The sequence below is a fragment of the Bombina bombina genome, chromosome 7, assembly GCF_027579735.1.
Source record: "Bombina bombina isolate aBomBom1 chromosome 7, aBomBom1.pri, whole genome shotgun sequence".
Lineage (NCBI taxonomy): Eukaryota > Metazoa > Chordata > Amphibia > Anura > Bombinatoridae > Bombina > Bombina bombina.
Window position 1 is genome coordinate 263,060,505 of NC_069505.1, and position 13,312 is coordinate 263,073,816.

Genomic DNA, 13,312 nt, shown 5'->3' on the forward strand with positions numbered 1-13,312 from the left:
ACCCCCGCCCACGATCCCGCCCCCCTTCACATCCACAGGGCCATCGATGGCCGCCACCCGCCTCCCGGTCCGGCTCCCACCCACCAACACAGGGAGCAACCGATCTCCGGTGCAGAGAGGGCCACAGAGTGGCTCTCTCTGCACCGGATGACTTAAAAAGGTTATTGCAGGATGCCTCCATATCGAGGCATCACTGCAATAACCGGAAAGCAGCTGGAAGCGAGCAGGATCGCTTCCAGCTGCTTTCCACACTGAGGACGTGCAGGGTACGTTCTCAGGCATTAACTGCCTTTTTTCTGAGGACGTACCCTGCACGTCCTCAGTCGTTAAGGGGTTAAAGAGACACAAAACCCAATTTTTTTTCTTTCATGATTCAGATATAGCAGGCAATTTTATAAAACTTTCTAATTTACTCCTATTATCAATTTTCTTTAGTTCTCTTGCTATCTTTATTTGAAAAAGCAGGTATATAAGCATAGGAGCCGGCACATTTTTGGTTCAGCCCCTGGGTAGTGCCTGCTAATGCTAAATGTATACCCACCAATCAGCAGGTGCTACCCAGGTCTGAAGCAAAAATCGTCCCCCTCCTATGCTTACATTCCTGCTTTTTCAAATAAAGATAGCAAGAGAGTGAAGAAAATTTGATAAGAGTAAATTAGTAAGTTGCTTACAATCGCATGCTGAATCATGAAAGAAAAACAAATTGGGTTTTATGTCCCTTTAATAAATTTTTATACAATTATAGCACAGAGGATGTACTAAATGAGAATCTATTGGTTATAGTAGAGCACAATATCCATAGGGTATATGGACAGCAAATATGTTCAACAATAAAAATGAATCAACTGAAAAAGTTAAATAGTTTTGTACATTTTTTATGTAAAGAGCAGTGTAGTGTAGGGTACTAGACCGGCAAAATCATTATTTGTTGGTAAAACAAATTAAAGAATTTCAACTAACTTTATCCAAAATGTATTCATGGACTAAACGAACAAATACAAAATATGTTTGTTCATTCAGTTAAATCTCTCCATGTTATAGGTAGAGGAAACTAAACAAAAGAAATAAAAAAATATTTTGAATTTGTTCTTTAGCTTTAACAAAATGTGTTCAAATTTGCTCTTTTGTATTTTGCAAATTAATGACGAAAAAAACATTTTGCACATATCTATTGTGTAGTGTAGTATGTATACATAAGTGGAAAAATGTCACTAAAGTCGGGGAAAGGGGGGGGGGAGTAACTAGACCACTTAGAGCCCCATTTATCAAGGGGTCGGAGCGCCGCCGGCTGCAGCTTCGCATAAGCGAACCTGTACCCGAGATTTAGGAAAAAGCAGTCATAAAAAATTAAAATGAACTATAATACATACATATTTGACTGTTCAATTATCAGAAGATCTTGATTCTCAGAGGGTGATGATTTCTCATCTCGGACAGTTGTTTCATTTACAGTCTTTAGAAGTCCTGTAATGTTTTCTTCTACTGACTCCTCTGTATGATCATCTTGGTCTAGAATGCAGACATTAAATCAGTTGGCGTAGCAAATTAAGTATAGATACAAATCTGACAATGCTAAAACAATTGTACAAACATACATTTTTTTCTTATTTAAATGTACTTTGCGACAGTCAATACCTTAAAGTGATGGTAAATTTGAAATCAGGTCAATAATATCAAGCAATATTTTACAGGGACTTTAATTGACCACTTCTATTGAAAATGCACTGTAATTTCACTTTTTAATCTAGCAGAAGGAAGCAAGTTTTATTCCAGGATAACCTTGTACGTGACTCGATCCATGCTTCCTTCACAAAGCTAAATCTGCCCGATTCCAGCCTTGCCCTAGCTTTAGTAATGCTGGAATTGGGCAGATTCATCTTTGTGAAGGAAGCATGGATCGAGTCATGTACAAGGTTATCCTGGAATAAAACTTGTTTCCTTCTGCTCTGATAATGTTCTCCAACTCTGAGGATTGGTTTTCCAGCAGGACAATGCTCCATGCCTCACAGCCAGGTCAATCAAGGTGTAGACATAGGACCCCCAGATCAAGACCCTGTCATGGCCAGCCCAATATCCAGACCTGAACACCATTGAAAACCTCTGGAATGTGATCAACAGGAAGATGGATGGCTATAAAATAAAGCCAAGTTGCTTGACTCTTTGTGCAAGGAGTGGCATAAAGTCACTCAATGGAAATGTAAAAAAGACTGGTGGAGAACAGCCAAGATGCATTAAAGCTGTGACTGAAAACCAGGGTTATATTGATTTCTGAACTCTTCCTAAATTAAAACACTAGTATTGTGTGGTTTAAAAATGAATATGAACTTGTTTTCTTTGCATTATTTGAGGTCTGAAAATACTGTATCATCTTTATTATTTTGACCAGTTGTCATTTTCTTCAAATAAATGCTCTAAATCACAAATATTTTTATTTGAATGCAGGAGAAATGTTGTCAGTAGTTTACAGAATAAAGCAAAAAATTATATTTTACTCAAACACCTACCTATACATAATAAAACCAGAGAAACTGATAATTTTGCAGTGGTGAGTGCAGCCCCCCATTAGGGGACCACGTGTGTCAACATTATTTGAAGCAAAAAGTCTGAGATGTTGCATGTCTAATTTGCATATCTTACCCAGAAACATCTTGGTTGTTTGTGTGTGTGTGTGTATATGTGTACAGGTGGCCCTCGTTTTACAACGGTTCAATTTACACCGTTTCAGAATAACAACCTTTTTTTCCAGTCATGTGACTGCTATTGAAAAGCATTGAGAAGCAGTGCATTTATTTAAATAGCCAGTAGGTGGAGCTGTCCGCTTGTGTTGCAGCAAAACCAAGTAAGCTGAAATTAATCAGTTTAAACAGACCTGAGCTATCGAGCAGATTTAAAAGGAACAAATATAAATTATATATAGGTTATATAGATTGGAATGCATAGAAAGAACTGTTTGCAGAAAAATGCAAGTGAAGTCTGTGTTGTGTGATTATTTTATTAGGTTTATAATGCTGTTTAGCAAATGTTTTTGTTCATTTAACTTAGTTTAATTATATATTCTGTGTTGTGTGATTATTTTATTAGGTTTATAATGCTGTTTAGCATTTAAAGTCTTCATTTCAAAGCTTTAAAAATAATGTATTAGGTGTTACTTATGACAATTTTGAGAGGGGCCTGGAACCTAATCCCCTCACTTTCCATTGACTTACATTAAAACTGGGTTTCAATTTACAACAGTTTCGATTTACAACCATTCCTTCTGGAACCTAACCCCGGCGTAAACTGAGGGCTACCTGTATGTGTATATATATATATGTATATATATATATATATATATATATATATTTCAATTTCCTATTCTCAGCAGTAAATGTTTTAGCATACTAGCTCAGTTACTAGTCAGGGAATCAGACCTTGGTAAACAAATGGAGGTGGTAGTTTCAATATTCCATTTAGTCAGCAGAATCATTGGAAGCCCTTATAAAAAAAGCAGCGGCTTATTAGCCCAAGTAAAGCCAGATGCTGGTTTATGAGGCTATAAATACTGCAAATGTGTTTACATATTGCTACTGTCCTGTGTGGTAGAAGACTCAGCAATGTATATTTTCTGCTTAATTACACATGAAATTTTGATGGAAAGAAAAGATAAACGTTAACTTATAAAATATGTATTTTCAATTATGTTTTGTAGATGAAAAGAAAAAAAAAAAAAAAAAAAAGTATGAGAAAGATATAGGAATATATATATATATATATATATATATATATATATATATATATATATATATATATATATATATATATATATATATATATATAAAACATTTAAGTCATCACATTACTATATAAGAAAATAATTAAATAAGTGAAATATTCAGCATACAGCATTTTTTGTATAACAAATATCAGTACTAAGAGATGGATATTTTTACAATGTAGTTGACTTTACTTTGATAGCTAAATAAAAATAAATTTGATTAGAGATTATAATACATTTTTTTTTAAAATCATATAATCTTGTTTTTTTTGTATTGCTGATCGGACCTATCTATAACCCCCGTGAAAAACAGAGATAATTGAAACGGTACTGAAGTATCTAAAGTAAAATTATTAAAGGGATATTAAACAGTGCTCTTTTAATAAAAACAAATATGTTAAAACAAAGTAAACCTGAAAAGCCTTCCTGTAGAGACTACAGCCTCCTTGTAGGGCTGCAAAAGTAAGTAATGGACACTGGACAAATGAAGATAAAAAAATAAAAAAAATTAGGTAAAATACTTTTAAAATTATGAATACATATTGCAATGATTTCTATTAAATATAACCCACTGCATTGAGCTTTTCTATTACAACAATTAAACAAACTATCCCTTTAAGAATCCTCTCTAGTTATTACTATTATTATTTGTGTGAATTAAAATGAAACCATAACTCATTTTAATCTATTAAGCTTATTATTATTATTATTATTTTTAATGAAGATTTGTTTTGCGCAGCCAGCTATTATTATTGTTTATTTATAAAAGCACCAACATACTATGCAGCGCTGTAATATTAACCCCTTAATGACCACAGCACTTTTCCATTTTCTGTCCGTTTGGGACCAAGGCTATTTTTACATTTCTGCGGTGTTTGTGTTTAGCTGTAATTTTCCTCTTACTCATTTACTGTACCCACACATATTATATACCGTTTTTCTCGCCATTAAATGGACTTTCTAAAGATACATTATTTTCATCATATCTTATAATTTACTATAAAAAAAAATATAAAATATGAGGAAAAAAATTGAAAAAAAAACACACTTTTTCTAACTATGACCCCCAAAATCTGTTACACATCTACAACCACTAAAAAACACCCATGCTAAATAGTTTCTAAATTTTGTCCTGAGTTTAGAAATACCCAATGTTTACATGTTCTTTGCTTTTTTTGTAAGTTATAGGGCAATAAGTACAAGTAGCACTTTGCTATTTCCAAACCATTATTTTTCAAAATTAGCGCTAGTTACATTAGAACACTAATATCTTTCAGGAATCTCTGAATATCCATTGACATGTATATATTTTTTTTTAGTAGACATCCCAAAGTATTCATCTAGGCCCATTTTGGTATATTTCATGCCACCATTTCACCGCCAAATGCGATCAAATTAAAAAAAACGTTAAATTTTTCACAATTTTAGGTTTCTCATTGAAATCATTTACAAACAGCTTGTGCAATTATGGCACAAATGGTTGTAAATGCTTCTCTGGGATCCCCTTTGTTCAGAAATAGCAGACATATATGACTTTGGCGTTGCTTTTTGGTAATTAGAAGGCCGCTAAATGCCGCTGCGCATCACACGAGTATTATGGCTAGCAGTGAAGGGGTTAATTAGGTAGCTTGTAGGGAGCTTGCAGGGTTAATTTTAGCTTTAGTGTAGAGATCAGCCTCCCACCTGACACATCACACCCCCTGATCCCTCCCAAACAGCTCTCTTCCATCCCCAACCCCACAATTGTCCCCGCCATCTTAAGTACTGGCAGAAAGTCTGTCAGTACTAAAATAAAAGCTCTCTTTTATTTTTTTATTATTTTTTTGAGCATATTTACATATGCTGCTATGTAGGATCCCCCCTTAGCCCCCAACCTCCCTGATCCCCCCCTGCCTTATTGTGCGCCATATTGGGTACTGGGTACTACCCAGTTTGAAATTAAAAACGTTTTTGTTTATTTTTTATTAAAAAAAAACAACTATTTTCTGTAGTGTAGCTGCCCCCCCCACAACCCCCAACCCCCAATCCTCTCCCAGATTACTAATTTTATTTATTTATACCCTCTCTCCCACTGAGTCTCTCCCACTGAGTCCTTATACTTGTTTCATAGTGTAGGGTTCCCACCCGCACACGCACTCCCGTGCACGCGCGGCATTCTGGCACGCACCCCACACGCGATCCTGCCCCCCTCCTCCATTGATCGCCGCCCACCTGCCTCCCTGGATAAGCTCCCACCCACCAACGAACACTGCAATCAATGGCCGATGCAGAGAGGGCCACAGAGTGGCTCTCTCTAAATCGGACTGCTCAAAACTGTTATTGCAGAATGCCTCAATATCGAGGCATCACTGCAATAACATGAAAGCGGCTGGAAGCGATCAGGATCGCTTCCAGGGCTTTCAAAGACCAACGACGTACGGGGTACGTCCTTGGTCGTTAACTGCATTTTTTTGCAGGACGTACCCCATACGTCGTTGGTCGTTAAGGGGTTAAAGGGATACTAAACCCAATTTTTTTCGCATGATTCAGATAGATAGAGCATGCAATTTTAAGCAACTTAATAATTTACGCCTATTATCAATTTTTCTTCGTTCTCTTAGTATCTTTATTTGAAAAGGAAGGAATGAAAGCTTAGATGTCAGCCCATTTTTAGTTCACTTCCCTGGATAGCGCTTGCTTATTGCTTACTGAAGGGACTTAGATACAGTTAATCGTAGAGGTAAAAAGTGTATAAAAAACATAATTTATGCTTACCTGATAAATTCCTTTCTTCTGTTGTGTGATCAGTCCACGGGTCATCATTACTTCTGGGATATAACTCCTCCCCAACAGGAAATGCAAGAGGATTCACCCAGCAGAGCTGCATATAGCTCCTCCCCTCTACGTCAGTCCCAGTCATTCGACCAAGAATCAACGAGAAAGGAGTAACCAAGGGTGAAGTGGTGACTGGAGTATAATTTAAAAGATATTTACCTGCCTTAAAACAGGGCGGGCCGTGGACTGATCACACAACAGAAGAAAGGAATTTATCAGGTAAGCATAAATTATGTTTTCTTCTGTTATGTGTGATCAGTCCACGGGTCATCATTACTTCTGGGATACCAATACCAAAGCAAAAGTACACGGATGACGGGAGGGATAGGCAGGCTCATTATACAGAAGGAACCACTGCCTGAAGAACCTTTCTCCCAAAAATAGCCTCCGAAGAAGCAAAAGTGTCAAATTTGTAAAATTTGGAAAAAGTATGAAGCGAAGACCAAGTTGCAGCCTTGCAAATCTGTTCAACAGAGGCCTCATTCTTAAAGGCCCAAGTGGAAGCCACAGCTCTAGTGGAGTGAGCTGTAATTCTTTCAGGAGGCTGCTGTCCAGCAGTCTCATAGGCTAAACGTATTATGCTACGAAGCCAAAAAGAGAGAGAGGTAGCAGAAGCTTTTTGACCTCTCCTCTGTCCAGAATAAACGACAAACAGGGAAGAAGTTTGGCGAAAATCTTTAGTTGCCTGCAAGTAGAACTTGAGGGCACGAACTACATCCAGATTGTGTAGAAGACGTTCCTTCTTTGAAGAAGGATTTGGGCACAAGGATGGAACAACAATCTCTTGATTGATGTTCCTGTTAGTGACTACCTTAGGTAAGAACCCAGGTTTAGTACGCAGAACTACCTTGTCTGAGTGAAAAATCAGATAAGGAGAATCACAATGTAAGGCTGATAACTCAGAGACTCTTCGAGCCGAGGAAATAGCCATTAAAAACAGAACTTTCCAAGACAACAATTTTATATCAATGGAATGAAGGGGTTCAAACGGAACACCCTGTAAAACGTTAAGAACTAAATTTAAACTCCATGGCGGAGCAACAGCTTTAAACACAGGCTTGATCCTAGCTAAAGCCTGACAAAAGGCCTGGACGTCTGGATCTTCTGACAGACGCCTGTGTAACAAGATGGACAGAGCTGAAATCTGTCCCTTTAATGAACTAGCTGATAAACCCTTTTCTAAACCTTCTTGTAGAAAAGACAATATCCTAGCGATCCTAACCTTACTCCAGGAGTAACCTTTGGATTCGCACCAGTATAGGTATTTACGCCATATTTTATGGTAAATCCTTCTGGTAACAGGCTTCCTAGCCTGTATCAGGGTATCAATAACCGACTCAGAAAAACCACGTTTTGATAAAATCAAGCGTTCAATTTCCAAGCAGTCAGCTTCAGAGAAGTTAGATTTTGATGTTTGAACGGACCCTGTATCAGAAGGTCCTGTCTTAGAGGTAGAGACCAAGGCGGACAGGATGACATGTCCACTAGATCTGCATACCAAGTCCTGCGTGGCCATGCAGGCGCTATTAGAATCACTGATGCTCTCTCCTGTTTGATTTTGGCAATCAATCGAGGAAGCAGCGGGAAGGGTGGAAACACATAAGCCATCCCGAAGTTCCAAGGTGCTGTCAAAGCATCTATCAGAACCGCTCCCGGATCCCTGGATCTGGACCCGTAGCGAGGAAGTTTGGCGTTCTGGCGAGACGCCATGAGATCTATCTCTGGTTTGCCCCAACTTCGAAGTATTTGGGCAAAGACCTCCGGATGAAGTTCCCACTCCCCCGGATGAAAAGTCTGGCGACTCAAGAAATCCGCCTCCCAGTTCTCCACTCCCGGGATGTGGATTGCTGACAGGTGGCAAGAGTGAGACTCTGCCCAGCGAATTATCCTTGATACTTCCATCATTGCTAGGGAGCTTCTTGTCCCTCCCTGATGGTTGATGTAAGCTACAGTCGTGATGTTGTCCGACTGAAACCTGATGAACCCCCGAGTTGTTAATTGGGGCCAAGCCAGAAGGGCATTGAGAACTGCTCTCAATTCCAGAATGTTTATGGGAAGGAGACTCTCCTCCTGATTCCATAGTCCCTGAGCCTTCAGAGAATTCCAGACAGCGCCCCAACCTAGTAGGCTGGCGTCTGTTGTTACAATTGTCCAGTCTGGCCTGCTGAATGGCATCCCCCTGGACAGGTGTGGCCGATAAAGCCACCATAGAAGAGAATTTCTGGTCTCTTGATTCAGATTCAGAGTAGGGGACAAATCTGAGTAATCCCCATTCCACTGACTTAGCATGCACAATTGCAGCGGTCTGAGGTGTAGGCGTGCAAAAGGTACTATGTCCATTGCCGCTACCATTAAGCCGATCACCTCCATGCATTGAGCTACTGACGGGTGTTGAATGGAATGAAGGACACGGCATGCATTTTGAAGCTTTGTTAACCTGTCTTCTGTCAGGTAAATCTTCATTTCTACAGAATCTATAAGAGTCCCCAAGAATGGAACTCTTGTGAGAGGAAAAAGAGAACTCTTCTTTTCGTTCACTTTCCATCCATGCGCCCTTAGAAATGCCAGAACTAGCTCTGTATGAGACTTGGCAGTTTGAAAGCTTGAAGCTTGTATTAGAATGTCGTCTAGGTACGGAGCTACCGAAATCCCTCGCGGTCTTAGTACCGCCAGAAGGGCACCCAGAACCTTTGTGAAGATTCTTGGAGCCGTAGCCAATCCGAATGGAAGAGCTACAAACTGGTAGTGCCTGTCTAAGAAGGCAAACCTTAGATACCGGTGATGATCTTTGTGGATCGGTATGTGAAGGTAAGCATCTTTTAAATCCACTGTGGTCATGTACTGACCCTTTTGGATCATGGGTAAGATTGTCCGAATAGTTTCCATTTTGAACGATGGAACTCTTAGGAATTTGTTTAGAATCTTTAAATCTAAGATTGGCCTGAAAGTTCCCTCTTTTTTGGGAACCACAAACAGGTTTGAGTAGAACCCCTGTCCTTGTTCCGACCGCGGAACCGGATGGATCACTCCCATTAATAACAGATCTTGTACACAGCGTAGAAACGCTTCTTTCTTTATCTGGTTTGTTGACAACCTTGACAGATGAAATCTCCCTCTTGGGGGAGATAATTTGAAGTCTAGAAGGTATCCCTGAGATATGATCTCTAGTGCCCAGGGATCCTGAACATCTCTTGCCCAGGCCTGGGCGAAGAGAGAAAGTCTGCCCCCCACTAGATCCGGTCCCGGATCGGGGGCTTTCGGTTCATGCTGTCTTTGGGGCAGCAGCAGGTTTCCTGGCCTGCTTGCTCTTGTTCCAGGACTGGTTAGGCTTCCAGCCTTGCCTGTAACGAGCAACAGCTCCTTCCTGTTTTGGTGCAGTGGAGGTTGATGCTGCTCCTGTTTTGAAATTCCGAAAGGGACGAAAATTAGACTGTCTAGCCTTAGCTTTGGCTTTGTCTTGAGGTAGGGCGTGGCCCTTACCTCCTGTAATGTCAGCGATAATTTCTTTCAAACCGGGCCCAAATAAAGACTGCCCCTTGAAAGGTATATTAAGTAATTTGGACTTAGAAGTAACATCAGCTGACCAGGATTTTAGCCACAGCGCCCTACGTGCCTGTATGGCGAATCCTGAGTTCTTAGCCGTAAGTTTGGTTAAATGTACTACGGCCTCCGAAATGAATGAATTAGCTAGTTTAAGGACTCTAAGCCTGTCCGTAATGTCGTCTAGCGTAGATGAACTAAGGTTCTCTTCCAGAGACTCAATCCAAAATGCTGCCGCAGCCGTAATCGGCGCGATACATGCAAGGGGTTGCAATATAAAACCTTGTTGAACAACATTTTCTTAAGGTAACCCTCTAATTTTTTATCCATTGGATCTGAAAAAGCACAGCTATCCTCCACCGGGATAGTGGTACGCTTAGCTAAAGTAGAAACTGCTCCCTCCACCTTAGGGACCGTTTGCCATAAGTCCCGAGTGGTGGCGTCTATTGGAAACATCTTTCTAAATATTGGAGGGGGTGAGAACGGCACACCGGGTCTATCCCACTCCTTAGTAACAATTTCAGTTAGTCTCTTAGGTATAGGAAAAACGTCAGTACTCGCCGGTACCGCAAAGTATTTATCCAACCTACACAGTTTCTCTGGTATTGCAACGGTGTTACAATCATTGAGAGCTGCTAAGACCTCCCCTAGTAATACACGGAGGTTCTCCAATTTAAATTTAAAATTTGAAATATCTGAATCCAATCTGTTTGGATCAGAACCGTCACCCACAGAATGAAGCTCTCCGTCCTCATGCTCTGCAAGCTGTGACGCAGTATCAGACATGGCCCTAGTATTGTCAGCGCACTCTGTTCTCACCCCAGAGTGATCACGCTTGCCTCTTAGTTCTGGTAATTTAGACAAAACTTCAGTCATAACAGTAGCCATATCTTGTAATGTTATCTGTAATGGCCGCCCAGATGTACTAGGCGCCATAATATCACGCACCTCCCGGGCGGGAGATGCAGGTACTGCCGCGTGAGGCGAGTTAGTCGGCATAACTCTCCCCTCGCTGTTTGGTGAAATTTGTTCACATTGTACAGATTGACTTTTATTTAAAGTAGCATCAATACAGTTAGTACATAAATTTCTATTGGGCTCCACCTTGGCATTGGAACAAATGACACAGATATCTTCCTCTGAGTCAGACATGTTTAACACACTAGCAATAAACTTGCAACTTGGTTATAATCTTTTTTAGCAAAAACGTACTGTGCCTCAAAGAGGTACTAAACGATTAAATGACAGTTGAAATAATGAACTGAAAAACAGTTATAGCATCAAACTTTAAAACAACACAACTTTTAGCAAAGGTTTGTTCCCATTAGTAAAATAACAATAATTAAATTTGACATAAAAATTACAGAGCAACGTTTTTATTCACAGTCAATATAAAATTCTCACAGCTCTGCTGAGAGAATATACCTCCCTCCAAAGAAGTTTGAAGACCCCTGAGACCTGTCAGAGATGAACCGGATCATGCAGGAAATATAAGAGTAGCTGACTGGAAATTTTTGATGCGTAGCAAAGAGCGCCAAAAACGGCCCCTCCCTCTCACACACAGCAGTGAAGAGAAACGAAACTGTCACAATTAAAAGCAAACAACTGCCAAGTGGAAAATAATGCCCAAATATTTATTCACTCAGTACCTCAGCAATGTAAACGATTCTACATTCCAGCAAAAACGTTTAACATGATAATATTTATTAAAAGGATTAGTGACTTTTAACAGAGTAGTTCCGGTGAAATACCATCCCCAGAATACTGAAGTGTATACATACATGTCATTATAACGGTATGGCAGGATTTTCTCATCAATTCCATTCAGAAAATAAAAACTGCTACATACCTCAATGCAGATTCATCTGCCCGCTGTCCCCTGATCTGAAGCTTTTACCTCCCTCAGATGGCCGAGAACAGCAATATGATCTTAACTACTCCGGTTAAAATCATAGTAAAAAACTCTGGCAGATTCTTCCTCAAACTCTGCCAGAGAAGTAATAACACGCTCCGGTGCTATTGTAAAATAACAAACTTTTGATTGAAGTCATAAAAACTAAGTTTAATCACCACAGTCCTCTCACACATCCTATCTAGTCGTTGGGTGCAAGAGAATGACTTGGACTGACGTAGAGGGGAGGAGCTATATGCAGCTCTGCTGGGTGAATCCTCTTGCATTTCCTGTTGGGGAGGAGTTATATCCCAGAAGTAATGATGACCCGTGGACTGATCACACATAACAGAAGAAAAGGGACACTCGACAAAATTAAACTTTCATGATTCAGATAGAGCATGTAATTTTAAAACAACTTTACAAATTACTTCCATTACTAAAATGTGTTGTTTTATATTTACACTTTTCCTATTGAGCATGTGCAAGAATTCACAGTATATACATATATGCATTTGTGATTGGCTGATGGTTGTCACATGATACAGGGGACGCGGACATAGACATAGCTTTTAAATTATCTTTTTATCATGCATATCTACTGTATTTAATGATCCTTTGATATAAAAGTGCTGGTTGTGAAAAACTTGGGAATAGGTAATAAAGGGACTATCTTTTTAAACTATACAAATTTTCAAATTGACTGTCCCTTTAAAAATGCATGTTCTACCTGAACCAATAATGGGGGTTTTTTCCCCATTCAAGTCCCTTTAAAAAGGGGCTACATTTTCTGTAGAGCTACGTGGAAATGGTGCCATGATTGTATAACATTTATCATAACACAATGATACTGAACATAAAGAGGGTGGAGTACGCCATTTTTGATACCTGACATCTTTATACAAAGTGAACACAGAACAGCTGTGCAAGCTGGCACACTAAAACACAAAGGGTAGAGATTAAAAGCGGCACGCTAACGTTAGCACACCCACAGTATAACAATATGGCGGGCTCACTAATTTGTGTGTTGAAAGTAAACCCATTCACTTGAGCGCAATTAAATTTAATGCCCATCGGGTTAGCGCAACTGAAGACCTAGGGTAAAGGGTTAGGGATAAAATTAAAGTTGCACCAAACACAACATAAATACATTAATATATACGGCTAGACTCATATAAACACTATCTTATAAAAATTTGGTATATAATATTAATAAAAAATATTTACAAGGGTTTAAAAGGCCATGTTTTTGACTGCAAGAGGCTATTATATGTGTCTACATAATAATAATTATAATAACAATAATATGTTTT

The 13,312-nt window shown here is 39.3% G+C and overlaps 1 protein-coding gene across 1 annotated transcript in view; it reads right to left on the bottom strand.

The window, feature by feature from the left end:
• The window catches only part of CCDC66 (coiled-coil domain containing 66), a 177,662-nt gene that overhangs the window by 149,522 nt on the left and 14,828 nt on the right, over positions 1-13,312 (bottom strand). Inside the window, exon 5 of the mRNA XM_053720735.1 lies at positions 1,371-1,509. Within this exon, the coding sequence (XP_053576710.1) occupies positions 1,371-1,509 (139 nt within the window). The remainder of the gene's footprint in view (positions 1-1,370; positions 1,510-13,312) is intronic.